The sequence below is a fragment of the Podarcis vaucheri genome (assembly GCF_965113315.1).
Source record: "Podarcis vaucheri genome assembly, chromosome: 13".
In the NCBI taxonomy this organism is placed as follows: Eukaryota; Metazoa; Chordata; class Lepidosauria; order Squamata; family Lacertidae; genus Podarcis; species Podarcis vaucheri.
The window spans coordinates 18,171,276-18,185,632 of record NC_138751.1 but is presented as its reverse complement, the minus strand read 5'-3'; the positions used below and the strand labels follow the sequence as shown (position 1 = coordinate 18,185,632).

Genomic DNA, 14,357 nt, shown 5'->3' with positions numbered 1-14,357 from the left:
CACGTGCGTGGGCACACACACACACACACACACTCCGAAACTGCACAGCACACACATGCAGAACAACGGGAGTGAGAACGTACTTCCGCTGACGGCGTTCTAACTTGCTGTTGGGCCGAGAAAAAGATGGGATGTAAACAGAGACAAAGAAAGAGAGAGAGAGAGAGGTGCAAGCATGAACGGATGATCTGGAAAGAACTCCACATGGAAAGAGACGGGGAAAGTCAGGAAAAAGTATAAACAGGATAGGGAAGCAAGTTGGGTTCCCTAGGTTCCCGGGCTGAAGAACCAGGGGCTAATTGGGATTTGTGCTTGGAAACAGAACTGTTACAAGGGGGCTGAAAATGCTCAGAGATATTAGGGAGCGAAGGCTTCAAAACTGTAGCTTCCAGGTTCTCTATCTACCGCTGCCTTGAAATAGGGTTCTGAGTCCCCAGCCCCGCCCACCCGCCCCCGTGGAAGAGAGGTGGTACTAAAACCTGGGCTATCTCTGCAAAGCAGAAAAAGGATTTCAACCAATTGATTTAACATTATTGAAAACAAGTATAAAATCTGGCCTACAGGAAATCAAAGATCCAGGCCACTGTCTGGCTCCAGTTCCCCACCTCTTGTGCCAGGGAGCAGCAGCAGGAGCCTGCCTGCAGCGTGGAGCGAGTTGGGCCAGAACCGTTTAAAATAACTGCATGTTTTTCTAGTGCAGGCATATTCTAAAGGTTCTAGTTATCCAGTGTGGATCCGTTTTGTGTGGGCGTGTAGGGGAGACTTTCTGCATCAGCTTTCTCTTCTCATTTCCAAGGCAACCTATGCTGAGATGCCAAGGGATGGAACGATGCACTGGGCAACCCCACAGAGACAACCGTGGCCAACAGCAGCTTCTCATTTCCCCAGGCTGTGTGAGTGCCACTCTAGCCATTTTGTCTCTCTGTGGTCATGACTGTGATAAACATTTACCGGAAGCCAGGGCTGCCATACGTCCAGAATTTCCCGGGCATAGCCGGTATTCAGCCCTTGCAAACAGCATTCGGGCGGAAATTACGGAAATGTCTGGGGAAATCCGGACATATGGTAGCCTGTGTCGGTAGTTAGCTTTCTGGGCAAATTTCACTTTCTGAAATGTGGCAACCCTATCTGAAGCTATATTCTGCAGCATATTGATCATCATGTTTAATCCAGGTCTAGGGATTATGGAGATATGAGAACAGCAAAAGAAAAAGAGACAAAAAGGGGAGCATCTAAGGGCATGTGGGGACAGGAAGATAGGGGGGACATACAAGGCAGGGGCAATCTACTCTCAACTAGATGTGTCAAGGGCCCTATATTGGGATCAGAGCATCTGCCTTGCAGGCAGAACGTCTCAAATTCAATTGCGGGCATCCCCTGATGGCTTGAAAACCTGGAGAGGCACAGCCAACAGTGAAGGCAATGATGAGCAAGATGGGCCATTGATCTAAGGCCTCCTCCGTTCCTAAGGCTAGGAACTAGTCACAAGGCATATGGCGGAGGGTCTGAATCTTGAAGAAGCGTCCTGCACCCGGATCCCACCCAGGCCAAGCCCCCGCTCATCCATAATAACCCTGCTCACCTGAGACGATTCCGCAGGCTGGTCACCTCGCGATTCATGGACTCGGCTGACTCAGTGACGTCCTCGAGTTCACGCTGCATGCGGCGGCGGCTGGCGTTGGCCCGCGAGGCCTCCTCTTCCGCTTCTTCGAGCTGCCGCTTGAGTTGTTTTAGCCGCAGGTGGCTCTTTTCAACCTACCAGAAAACAGAGAGGGAGAGCGAGGTCTAAGGTGAGCAGAAGACTGGATCCTCAAGGCATGCAAATCTTCCAGGCAGCTTGACATGCGTTAAGTTCAATATGGCTACTGAGCCACCAGCGCACCTGCCTGTTTTTATGACTTAAGGAAACAAAGTCACTGAGGTCAAGATGCAGAACGGGGGTGGGGGTGGGGTGTTTTAAATACTGTGTGGCTGCTTAATTTCTAAATATTTGTTTATTTTTAGGGAAAAACAAAGAAAAACAAAGACTAAAAAGATAAATAAAACAGTATGCATCTGAAAAATAGGTCCATGCAGAACAGCCTGAAAATCTAGCATCAAGGAAAAAGATGGCAGGGTTCAAGCGTGCCCTGAAGTTGCAAGCCTTGCCCTGGAAAACTTATAAATGGTGAGGGCAGGTGTTTTGCACATGCTCAGAGGTTTTGTTGACTATTTCTTCAACATTTCTGATAGATGAGTCCCAAGCACTGAAAATATGTCCCAGGGCTCAAAATGAGGGGTGGGTCTTGGCCATACCTGATCTTTGTACTGATCTGCGTTCCTCCTCTCTTCATCCACTTGCAGAATCACCTCCTTGAGTTTCTTTTCTGCCCTCCTCACAAGTTTCCCTGATAGAATCCTCTCCCTAAAAAAACAGAAAATATAGGGAGGAATCAGGGTGGGTGTGGGTGGGAAAGAGTTATTTTTTAGTCTGGGGATGTTCCTGGACCCAGCATTGCTTAGGGGGAAGCTGGGGTGCCTTTATCTAGGTTAGGCTATTTTTCCAACTGTATCCATTCCTCAGGAGATTAGATATGATGACACGTTCCTTAGGGCTGTTCTACATGTCAACGTCTGCTCATACTTTTTGATAAACATGCTTAAAGTGGCCACCTCTACTTTGAAGAAATTAATACTTAATGTTTATTTGTCCATTCCCACTGCAAATTCACTCATGGTCCTAGTCTTCAGTATAAGAGTTTTCCCCATAGCTCTCCCTGCAACATAGCTAGCAAGACAGAGAAAGATAGGCAGTTTGTGCAAATCAGAAAAATTAATTTTTTAAAAAGTGGAAAATGTGGAGGAGAGCCCTAATTAATGGCCTGGGAACCTTTGATGTTGCCCCATCCCTAGAAATAAGCAAGGTGAAATTTAATCAGTAAACTAGGTGGGAGAATACTGGAAGCCCATGTTAGAGCAGTATATATACATGATACATTTTGTGTGTGTATTAACACTACACTTTTATTCCATCCTTCTTCCAAAGAGGTCAAGGTGGTGTTATATATGGTGTTCCCCCAACCCTATCCTTACAGCAACCCTTGAGGGAGATTAAGCCGAGTCGCATTAGCTGAGTTGGCAAGCTTTGCAGTGGGGCAGAGATTTGAACCCGGGACACATCAATGCAGGCCACGTTAGAAGAGACACCAGGAGATCTCCCACTCGTTTTTTTGTCTTGTTTGTCATTCAGTGGAACCGCAGGAGAGTGGTGCTGAACAAAGGGGGAGTTTAAAACACCCCCTTTTGTGCTGTTTATCCAGCCTAAATCTATTTAGTGTCAGTCTGGTGTAACAGTTAAAAGAGTACCGGACTAGGACCTGGGAGACCAGGGTTCGAATCCCCCATGAAGCCCGCTAACTCTTAGGCTAACCCCCCCCCCGGGTGGTTGTGGGGATGAAATGAGGAGGGAAGAACCATGTACACCACCTGGAGAGTATATAAAAAGGGAAAGGGACCCCTGACCATTAGGTCCAGTTGTGGCCGACTCTGGGGTTGCGGCGCTCATCTCGCTTTACTGGCCGAGGGAGCCGGCGTACAGCTTCTGGGTCATGTGGCCAGCATGACTAAGCCGCTTCTGGTGAACCAGAGCAGCGCACGGAAACGCCGTTCACCTTCCCGCCGGAGTAGTCCCTATTTATCTACTTGCACTTTGACGTGCTTTCAAACTGCTAGGTTGGCAGGAACAGGGACCGAGCAACGGGAGCTCACCCCGTCACAGGGATTCGAACCGCTGACCTTCTGATCAGCAAGCCCTAGGTTCTGTGGTTTAACCCACAGCGCCACCCGCGTCCCTGGAGAGTATATAAAGGTGGTATATAAATGTAATAAATAAATGAACAATAAATATGTCCAGTCTAAAGCTGTTTGTCATAAGGGGCGGGGAGCATACAGTCTCCTTGTCTCATTTTGCACTATGTCCAGTGCTCTAACCACTCAGTACCACACCAGCTCAAAGCACTGGGTGTGGGGGTGTTTGTGCGGGTGTATTTGCCCCCTTGGATCCCAGGGCTCTACCTGGACTCCTGCTCCAACTGCTCCTCCAACTGGGCCACCTTGGACTCCAGGGTTGCGATGGCCATCTTGTACTTGGACTTGACAGAGGAGTCCATCTCTCCCAGCTTGGCCCTCAGGTCTTTGTTCTGGCGCTCCAGCTGCTGTCGGGCGTTCTCGGCCTTCTGCGAGAAGCTGCGCTCCGCTGCCAGCTCTGTGGTGAGCGTTTCCACCTGCAGAGAGGACACGGGAGATGGGGTGTGTGTATGTGTGTGTCAGGAGGCGGTTTCAGAGCTACAGGGCCAGGGAGCGCATGCCATAAGAGGGCCTGCTCCAAAAAAGGGATGGGGGAACTCACCTGCATGCTGAGCTTGCGGTATCGGTCGTTCATGAGCTCCATGTTACTCTGCTCCTCATCCAGCTCTTCCTCCAGCTGACCGATCCTGGCCTCGAGGTGGCGCTTTTCATCCATGAGAGCAGACCTGAGGGGGCGTAATTTTGGGGGTGAGGGCCGTGACACAGCAGCTGATCAGAGAAAAATCTCTGGAGGAAGCCCACCCAAGGAACATCCCACCATTTAGGCTAGAGCTTTTAGCGCCACAGACACTGCTTTTCTGCAATCGGGTGGAAGCAAAATCAAAATGGGCTTCAGCCTCTAATCACTTCCTGTTCAATATGGCGGTAGCGCGTTACCTGATGAACAACCCCTTAATTGATTCTTAGTCAGTTCCTTCCTCTGGGCAGGGGGGAAGTCTTCAATAACTAATGTCCGTTCCTTGCTCCCTGCTTCCATTTTATAAAAAACAGTGCTGTTTTACTTGAAAACTGAAAAAAAGGGGAACTTGCTTATTGAGGTCCCTTCTTGAAAGGCAGCTTTGGCACACTAGCCCTGGAAAACCTCAGTAATATTTTGCTTATCCACACTGGACATGGCGCTACCACTGCGTTTTAACATTTAAAAAACCCACAGCAGGTCACGTCTGAAAATAAAGGACATGAATACAACACAGAACACCCCCCCCAAAAAAAAATGTCATCTGGATTCTCTGTACAAAGCGAGTGAACAAACGATGCCAACTCCAGATTAAAAGGCAAGCCTAGAAGAGGCAACCCTGATCCAGATTAATTACCCCCTACAGCAATGTTTGAAAGCTAACCATTTTGCGTTCATACTGGCTGCTTGCTGAGCAGATTAAGTGCCTTAACTAAGCAGTCCCTTGGGCAAAAAACCTCCATACTGCTCCCATTCACACAAAACACCGTCGTCCGTTGTGCATGCTCAGTGGAATCAAAGGAGCATGGGAAATGGGCTTCCCCACTCACTTGCCGCTGTTCCCATTGGCCAGCTCATCCGCCAGGTCGTCCCGCTCCTGTTGCGCCTGCCTCTTGGCTCGCTCTGACGCTGCCAGTTCCTGCAAGTGATGGGAAAAGGTCAGCAGAAGGCAGGCTGGATGGGGATAGGGAGGAACAGGTCAAAACAGGAAAGAGGGTATCCTTCCCATTACCCACTGATTAAAAAACAGCAGCAGCATTTCATACTTTTAGAAGACATCTGAAGGCAGCCCTGTTTAGGGAAGCTCTTAATGTTTGACGCACTGTTGTATTTTAATATTTTGTTGGAAGCCGCCCAGAGTGGCTGGGGAAGCCCATTATTATTATTATTATTATTATTATTATACCCATTCTCCTGGAATAGGCTCAAGCTATGTGTGTGTGTGTGTGTGTGTGTGTGTTTTGAAAATAGATTGATATAGACACACACACACACATTCTCACTGGTGCAGAGGAATGGCAGCCATTCTGTGCCGACACTCCTGGCACTTTTATCAATTTAAGAGCCCTTGCGACCCCACTATAAAGAGATGACTTGCCCAATGTCATTCAGTGAGCTTCATGGCTGGGGAGGATTTGAATCCAGGTCTCAGGTGTCCTACTTTCAACCCCCTGTCTACTACATTGGTTTGGTTAGCATCCATCTGTCTTGGGAACAATGGAGGAGTGCGCCTTGGGGGGGGTCAACCTGTTGGCTGAAGTCAAACTACACCTGTGGTTGTAGAGACCTATCAGCCTGGAAAGAAGTTTGGCCTGCTTGCCAAGTGCTTGTCCAAACCCCACTGAAGCAGGCGGACAGTGGTGGGTCAGCAGTTTATTTACCGGAGTTGATCTGGCTTAAAGCGGGCAGTAGCTGACCAGTGAGACACGATGATCTCTCCTTATGCCCATCATGTTGAGTTTCCAACTCCTAACTGCTGCCTCCCACATTGTTTTTGCCGCATTTGCAGGGCGGCAAGCCTAGGCATTGTATATGGAGGTCGACAAGCCCCACCCCGGCCCCACTGATGTGGTCCAAAGGAAAGGAAAGCAGTATGGTTGGCACCAGGTTGGCTGTGGAGTTGCCAGAAGGAGGATTGCAAGGCACGATCCAACTGCCTTGGGGACTCCACTCCGCTGGCTCAAGATGGGCTCAAGCTGGCAGCAAAATGGAAGGGTGTCTGCAATTGATCTGCCCGCCACCAACCACCGCTGCCTCTCCAGGAGGCTCCATGGAGCTTCACCCCTCACCTCCTGCAGCTGCAGCAACTCTGCCTCCAGATTCTTCAGCTTCTTCTCGCTCTCGCGGGACTGAATGAAGATCTCTTCGCGGGCTGCACGGGCCTCCTCAACTTCCCGCCAGAGCTCCTTCATCTGGGCCTGGAATTGGGAGGGGAAAGATGCTTAAAAAACAGCACAAGCTTGACTCCTTATGCCAAGAACATAAGGGTGGCTGAGGAATTACACACACACACACCTACACCCGCCCTCCCAGGCAAGTGACTGTATGGCAATGCCCTAGTCCCCATACCCTACTGTAGGGGAAGCTATGACCCTTCTTGTTGTAGCTGGACTACAATGCCCACAATGCCCTGGCCCACTGGCCATGCTGGCCGGGGTTGATGGGAGTTGCAAGTCCAACAACATCCAGAGGACTCCCATGTTGGCTACCCTTACCCTACCTGTAGGGCAAACCGAAGGAGGGGTTGTTGAAATAAGTCACACAGCCTTCCCCCCCTTTATCCCACCCTCCACTGCTTTCTCAGTCATCTCCTGTGTGCTGAATTTTTAGACTAAGAGATCCTAGGAGCAGGATCCTGTCTTTGTACGTTCGTGTAGATTGCACATCGAGGGCACTGTCTAAATAATACAATCAGGGAGTATCTCATATGGCCCTCACGCCGCATATATAAAAGTGACATAAAAAGATAATGCGTTTGTTTTACCCCTGGCCACTCAGACTTGGCATTTCAGTTCTTCTTCAAGAGTGACTGACCAAAATCAAGTGTATCAAGAATCAAGAGATACGCTTATTGCGAAACGCCAACATCCAGCTATCTCTAAACAAGCAGCTACTATTTTAAAAGTTTTACATCTCCCTTACGATAGAAATATTGATTGGAATAATCAAAAACCCCTAATACGGGAGACAACGCCATAGTGGTGTTGCATTTTTGTAATAGCTATCCATGGAGAGATTTATCAGACCAGTTTTCATGTACCTTCTTATATATGTGCATTGTTTTGGCTGCATTGGTTGCGGAGAAACATTTGTTAGCTGCTTTTGTCGCTCGTCTTAAGTTTTCAAAATATAGTAAGGATATTTTTTTACAAAATAAAAATGACACAGTGTCTCCCTACAACCCTTCCACCCTTCTCTCTCTCCCCCCCCCCACACACCTGCAATTTTCGCAGCTGCTTCCCTGCTTCGTCCCGTCCCTTGTTGGCCGCATCCAGCTGTGCCAGCGCCTCCTGAAGATCAAGCTCCAGCTTCTTCCGGGCTGCAAGCGCTTGGGCCCGTTGCTTCCTCTCTGCGTCCAGTTCAGCCTCCAACTCCCGCACCTGGGGATGCAGCAGCAAGAAAACGTCAAGAGAAGAAACATCTGCCTCTCTGCTTAGCACAGATAAGGCATCCGTGTTGTTGCGTCGCTGTTCTGTTGGGATTTTTAACATACTTCAATTGATAAAATGAACGCTCAGCTGAGAGATTTGTGACCTTGAATGTTAAAAATCTGGCAACGGAAAAAATTCTGTGGTGCCCCCCCCCCAAGCCCATGCTTCTTTTCCCCAAGCCCATGCTTCTTTTGCTTCATGGTTAATCCAACCTTGCCCACCCACCTCCCATGAAGCCTCACGACCGCCTTGTGAGAGATCATTCGGGTTACGACTTGCACCCATCCGTCCAGGTCTGCCACCCTCTAACTGGGGCACCACACTGGTCCTCTTATGCAAATATGGGCCCTTTCACCACTATTCTTGACACTTTATGTTCTAGGCACACGCACGCACACGCTTGGGCAAAGGCTGACGGGGACTGAGCCTCCCCAGCCTCCCTCCCCACCTGTTTCCCAAGCAGCTTCTTCTTGTCGTCGTTGGCATCGTCGCGGGTCTGCAGCTCCCTCTCGTGTTGGGCCTTCAGGGCCTGCATGTTGACCTCCAGGCGGAGCTTCCCGTCCTCCGTGGCCTGAAGCTCGTCCTCCAGCTCCTCCAGGTGGGCTCGCATCTCCTGCACCTGTTGCTCCAGGGCCCGCTTCGAACGCTCCAACTCGTGCACCTTGTGGGAAGAAGCGGGGGTGGGGTGGGGTGTTAGGGGAGAAAAGCAGGAGGAGCGAGGAGGCCGGTGGTGGCCCTACAAACATTACTGGGCTACAGTTTCCAACAACCCTGGTTATCGACCATGCTTGCTGGGGCTGAAGAGAGTTTGAGTCCTCCAAGATGCGGAGGGCCACATGTCCCACACCCCTGATGTAAGGGGTGGAGTGTCGTGATCACACCGAGGGGATTGTAGTGGAAAGGCTGGCTTCCTGCCAAGGTATTCCTAAGTTTGCATGACATCCCATATGCCGCGGAGTTTCCCAAACTCGTGACTGTGCTGGAGTCTTAGAAATCTGAAGGTTCCATTTTTTAAAAAAATAAACAAATTGTGGGTCTTGCTGTTGCAAGGGAGGGGTGGGGAGGGAAGAATTTGTTTTAAAGGAAGTGGCAGCCTGAAAAAAACTTTTACTTCCGGCCTCCTTCTTCAGATAATGAGAGCCAGACCTCTCGGCACATTTCTGCCCTACTGTCACCACCTCTTCCCTTCCAGTGGACCCAGGTGTCCGGGCTCCCTTACGTTCTTGCCGACGTCGTCCTTGGAGCTGACCAGGTCATCCATTTCTGCCCGCAGCTGCTTGTTCTGCCTCTCCAGCTCCTCCCGTGTCTCCAGAGCCTCCTCCAGGGCACGGCTCAGCGAGAGCACCTTGGTCTCCTTCTCCCGGGAGTCTGCTTCCGCTCGGTCCCTTTCCTCAGCGCAGCGGGCAGAGATCAGCTTTTCCTCAGCCAGCATCTGTCAATGATACAAAAAGGCCTCAGTGTAAACAGTGACCAAGCTGTCCTTGACTGGGCAGCAGAGAATTGGGTTCAACAGGGTTTTTGGGGATGCCAGACGCAGCAGAGAGAGAGAGAGAGATGCAGGAATGCAGGTTACCTTTAAGATAAAGACGGGAAGGTGGGGGGAAATAGTATCCAAAATGACAGGAATAAAGAGATCCCATTGTGAGGGGAATAGCTCCAAATCACAGGTGAAAAACGGTTTTTCTGGGCCAAAGAAAGGCTTGTAGTGGGCGTAGCTTTTGAGACAACGCTTTTCATCTTTAGCCCTTTAGGAATTGAATTAGAGCGGGGGGTGTTTGTGTACAGGGAAGGTGACATCTTTTTCTCGGGGGGGGGGGCGGGAAGCAGTACATAGTCAACTGAAGTGACTGAGGGGGAAACTGCAGTTTGGGTCAGGGGCAGAACAACTAATTGGCAGAAAGACCTGATGGGGGAAACATAGGCCTCACCTGGTCGAATTTCTTCTGCTTCTTCTCGAGGGCGGAGACCACCTGGCGCTGCTGGTCCAGGGCGACAGTGACATCATCCAGCTCCTGCTGCAGCCGGGTCCGTCCTTTCTCCAGCTTGTCGCAGGCCTGGACCCGCTCCTCGTAGCGCAAGGAGAGAGCCTCCAGGTCCTTGGCTGCCCGGCGCCGAGCCTCCTCTATTGCTTCGGCTACCCCAGCATCGTCCTCCAGCTTCTTCTTGGTCTCCATCACCTGGCGGAATGGCCACAGGGGAAGTCACACACTGTCCGCACAGCGCCAGGCTAACCAAAGGGGTGTTGGGAACTTTGGAAGTCAAGTTTATGAGAGGCTTCTGCAGCAAAAGCCCCAGTTCCACCCAGACCTTATCAGCCCTCTCTCTTCCTTTCTTCAAATGCTGATGATGCAAAATGACGCTTCTTTCTTTCTTTTAAAAAGGAACCCTACTAGCATGTGTTTACCCAGATATCATGTTCCGTTATAATTTCTTAACGTATTTCCCAGCAAATCTCTGGCTGAAAGGGGAAGGCAAGCTGAGCTGCCTCTCCCCACGGAGAGCAAAGCAGCAACTCGCTTTCCACTTCACACCTCGGCTGGAACACCAACTAGTTACGTTTGCAGGGGAACTTTTCCAAGCCCTGGTGCCAGGAAAGAGGTGGCAGAGAAACCAAGTCCCTCTTCCCTTTTGTGTGCAGGTCCAAAGAAAGTGATCTGGCAGAACTGGGCCAGGATATACATTTCCCCAGTTCAATCCACAGGGGAGAAAGGGAGCAAGGAAGCCTTGATCTTTCCATTTCCCCTTAGAGAAAGCCATTGACTTCAGATAAAAGCTTGTCCGACGTGCCTTCTCTGGTGGGCCCACGAGAGCCAATGACACCTGATTTTTCCTTTTGGCTCACACTGTGTGTATGGTGGTGAAGGCCTGCCTATCAACCACTTCTGTTTCCCACCTGCTGCTGTAAGCTCTGGATCTGGCGGGTGAAGTTCCCCTTGGCAGCCTCCTCCTCCTCTAGCTGCTCCAGCAGACCTGCTTTTTCCTCTTCCAGCTGCCGGACTCGAGAACTCAGATTCAATTTCTGCCGCGTCTCTTCCTGGAGCAGTTCCTGCAATTGAGAGGTGGGGTAAAAGGACATGTGCTAAGAGACCAAACCTGTCCAGATCTACTCCTCTTCTTCCCCTCTCAGGAAATCAGGTGCCCCAGCTCTCAGCCCACTGTTCTCTCTGCACCTACTAGAGCTCTCTTGGGGAACTTAAGAGAGCGACTAGGTGCAATTAAGCCCTAACGCAATACAAGACCTGTGGGCACCACAGTTCAAGAAGGACACTGGCAAACTGGAAAGTGTCCAGAGGAGGGCAACCAAAATGGTCAAAGGCCTGAAAACGATGCTAAGGGAGCTGGGCATGTTTAGCCTGGAGAAGAGGAGGTTAAGGGGTGATATGATAGCCATGTTCAAATATATAAAAGGATGTCATATAGAGGAGGGAGAAAGGTTGTTTTCTGCTGCTCCAGAGAAGCGGACACGGAGCAATGGATCCAAACTACAAGAAAGAAGATTCCACCTAAACATTAGGAAGAACTTCCTGACAGTAAGAGCTGTTCGACAGTGGAATTTGCTGCCAAGGAGTGTGGTGGAGTCTCCTTCTTTGGAGGTCTTTAAGCAGAGGCTTGACAACCATCTGTCAGGAGTGCTCTGATGGTGTTTCCTGCTTGGCAGGGGGTTGGACTCGATGGCCCTTGTGGTCTATTCCAACTCTATGATTCTATGATTCTAAGACCTGCCTCTATGGCAGGTGGCAGAAGCCTGGAAGTATGGAGCATAGCCTTCTTATTCGTGGCCCCCAAATGACATTACATGCTATCTAGCAATGCTCATTAGTGCCTGCCCCTCCTAACATTAAGAGAGTTCCGGGCAGATCTTCTTTTTGAGGTTGTTTTACAAGTAGATACGTTGGGTTCCTAGCTGTTCACAGCCTATTTTTGTCACAGCCCACTAATATTTAATGATAAAATGTATTTGTAAGCAGGGAGAATACATTTTCTTTTCGCATGTGGAATATGCAGGTACTTTACAAATTTTCATCTTGCTGCACCCCATGAGACAGGACACATTCATTCCCTTTTACAGAAACAGAAAAACAGAGGCCAAATGAAACAGTGACCTACTTGTCCAATATTGCTTTGTGAACTCACAGCTATGCTTGGGACATAAAGCAACATTTTACAAGCTGAAACTGCGCTTCTTACCCTTTACACCACGGGTGTCAAACACAAGGCCCGCGGGCCGAATCCGGCCCGCCAGACCTTGTCATGTGGCCCATGTAGCCACTGGCAGCCGCCAGCCTTGACCTTTTATTCTCGCTTTTTTTTTTTTTTTTTTGGCACAAGAAAGCCGCCTCTTCAGCGCATGCGTGGCAGCCTACAAGCCAGAGAACGCCTGCCCTCTAACGGCGCCGGCCGTTCTACACAGGAAACCTCCACTTTACATGCATTCACACATAGTCCTACAGATACAACCGACCCTTTGAGGGTGACCAAACTGCTGATGCGGCCCCCGATTAATTTGAGTTTGACACCCCTGCTTTACACATTCTTTCCCCTTGTCCCTAAACCGCAAGGGATTCACTGTTGTTGCCCTCGTGAGTATTGCCCCCACCTTCCAGCACAAACCACCACCCTCTATCATCCAGGGTCCAGCCTCTCTCTGTCTCGCATTCCCAGGTTTTGCCATGTACCTGGGAATCTTGCAGGTGGGATTCTACACTGGCCAGATCTTTGGCAAGCTTTATCGCCCTGGACTCTGCACTTCCAAGGGTACCAGAGACTCCGTCGAGTTCGTTCTGTTTCCGGGAGACGAAGGCAGCAGACAGACGGGGAGAGACAGACACAAACACATACCAAAGATAAAAGCCCAAATGCATCAAGGGAAATCAAAACATCCATCTATCACAAGTCAAAAGTTAAAAATAAGACTCGGGTTGTGTATTCTATGCATCCACCAAACAAGAAAGTAACCCACTCTGGTATTTGGTGCACAATTCTGAGAAGTTCAGCTATTTTAAAAATGCCTATTTCCAGTCCTTGTGAATGCACAGAAAGGCTTCATAAACCATGAAAGCCGTTTTGGGCTCAGGAAACAGATTGGCGACTGGGCATAGCATTGTGTAATTTTGGGTTGCCAGGGCTGTTTCGGTGATGGGAAGCCTCCCTCGCCCCCCCCCCTTGCTGTTACCTACTCTTCCCCTCCATTTTTACTTGCCATCTTACCATCTTGGTGCCATCTCCCACCCCCAGCAGCTACTCAACTTCCCTCCCCCCTAAACATCTCAATATCTGCAGCAGAATTACACAGGCACTTATAGGGACACTTAATTTCTTGTGCAATTAATTCTAAACATAGAATTTGTGGGCTGACTTGGCACAAATCCTGCAAGGTACAGAGGACAGCTATAGAGACGCGAGAGCCTTAATAAGCCTGGGAGGCTACATGGGTAAAAAGATCTGGAAAATGAGGACTGGGAGTGGGTGGAAGGAGAAGGCAATTTGAAGGATGGTTGTCTTCAGAGAACACCCACCCACACACACACACACACACACACACCTGCAGCTTCCCCAGCCTCTCCATAAGCTCAGCTTTGACTCTTTCACCGTCAGTGGCCCGCAGCTGCAGCTCCTGGACTTGGCTTTCCAGCTTCTTGCGCCGCTGCTCCGACTCCACCTTGGCTGCCTGCAGGACCTTCACCTCCTTCTGCAGCTCCACGTTCTCCCCTTCCAGGGCCTGCTTGGTCTTCTCCAGGGTAACTTTGAACTGGGGTGGGGAGAAAAGACATCAGAACCCGCTGAGGGCCTGGCTCTGGGGCACTGCTCACTCTCTCTCCCCTCCATGATCCTTAAGCAGGCTTACTAAGGCGAGTTGAATCCTCCTGGGCTCACCGAATGGATGTGCTTAAAACTGGGCTGCAGGACTGAACACACCTATTTCAGGGGGACGAATGACTTCTCAAAAAATCTCTCTGCTTGAGTGTTCTCCAAGAGCCAATGTGGTGTGGCGGTTGGAGTGTTTGGAGTAGGGCCTCGGGGAGAGCAGGGTGCAAATCCCTGCTCAGGCAGGAAGGTCCTTGGGTGAACCTTGGGCCAGTCACAGCCTCCGCACAGGGTTTTTTTGTGGAGATAAAATGGGGAGGAAGAGAACCATGTATATAACTCCTTAGAGGAAAGGTGGGGCATAAATGCAATATATAAATAAATGATAAATAACTAGGGGCAGGCCCTCCCTTGTTTCTGGGCCGTTGGCCTCTCCTAACCCATTCCTGCCTCCGAAAACCAAGCCACCCTTGGTGTTAGGTCTTCCCAATCTCCGGCTCTCAGAGCCTTCCAGCCTCTACATCTTGTCCGGCTCCAACTTCATCACCAGCCGACATGGCCAATGGATGATGGGAGCTGCTGCAGTCCAAGAAGGCCCC

At 50.1% G+C, this 14,357-nt stretch overlaps 1 protein-coding gene and 1 long non-coding RNA gene across 13 annotated transcripts in view; both read right to left on the bottom strand.

The window, feature by feature from the left end:
* LOC309517007 (uncharacterized protein) overlaps window positions 1-14,357 on the bottom strand; it is a 62,369-nt gene that overhangs the window by 4,616 nt on the left and 43,396 nt on the right. For 8 of the 12 annotated variants that reach the window (XM_082195995.1, XM_082195996.1, XM_082195988.1 and 5 more), the window contains 14 exons: window positions 13,496-13,702; window positions 12,630-12,734; window positions 10,847-10,999; window positions 9,882-10,130; window positions 9,173-9,385; window positions 8,402-8,614; window positions 7,741-7,902; window positions 6,592-6,720; window positions 5,353-5,441; window positions 4,388-4,511; window positions 4,054-4,262; window positions 2,296-2,404; window positions 1,583-1,755; window positions 84-107 (listed from right to left, as the gene is read on the bottom strand). In XM_082195995.1, coding sequence (XP_082052121.1) covers window positions 84-107; window positions 1,583-1,755; window positions 2,296-2,404; window positions 4,054-4,262; window positions 4,388-4,511; window positions 5,353-5,441; window positions 6,592-6,720; window positions 7,741-7,902; window positions 8,402-8,614; window positions 9,173-9,385; window positions 9,882-10,130; window positions 10,847-10,999; window positions 12,630-12,734; window positions 13,496-13,702 — 2,159 coding nt within the window. The remainder of the gene's footprint in view (window positions 1-83; window positions 108-1,582; window positions 1,756-2,295; window positions 2,405-4,053; window positions 4,263-4,387; window positions 4,512-5,352; window positions 5,442-6,591; window positions 6,721-7,740; window positions 7,903-8,401; window positions 8,615-9,172; window positions 9,386-9,881; window positions 10,131-10,846; window positions 11,000-12,629; window positions 12,735-13,495; window positions 13,703-14,357) is intronic. The other 4 variants (XM_082195992.1, XM_082195998.1, XM_082195990.1 and 1 more) reach the window with 1 other exon arrangement.
* On the bottom strand, window positions 11,006-12,623 carry LOC309517012. Its single transcript, XR_014213118.1, has 3 exons — window positions 12,484-12,623; window positions 11,673-12,142; window positions 11,006-11,192 (listed from the first exon to the last, which is right to left on the bottom strand). It is a non-coding gene; the product is annotated as an uncharacterized lncRNA (long non-coding RNA).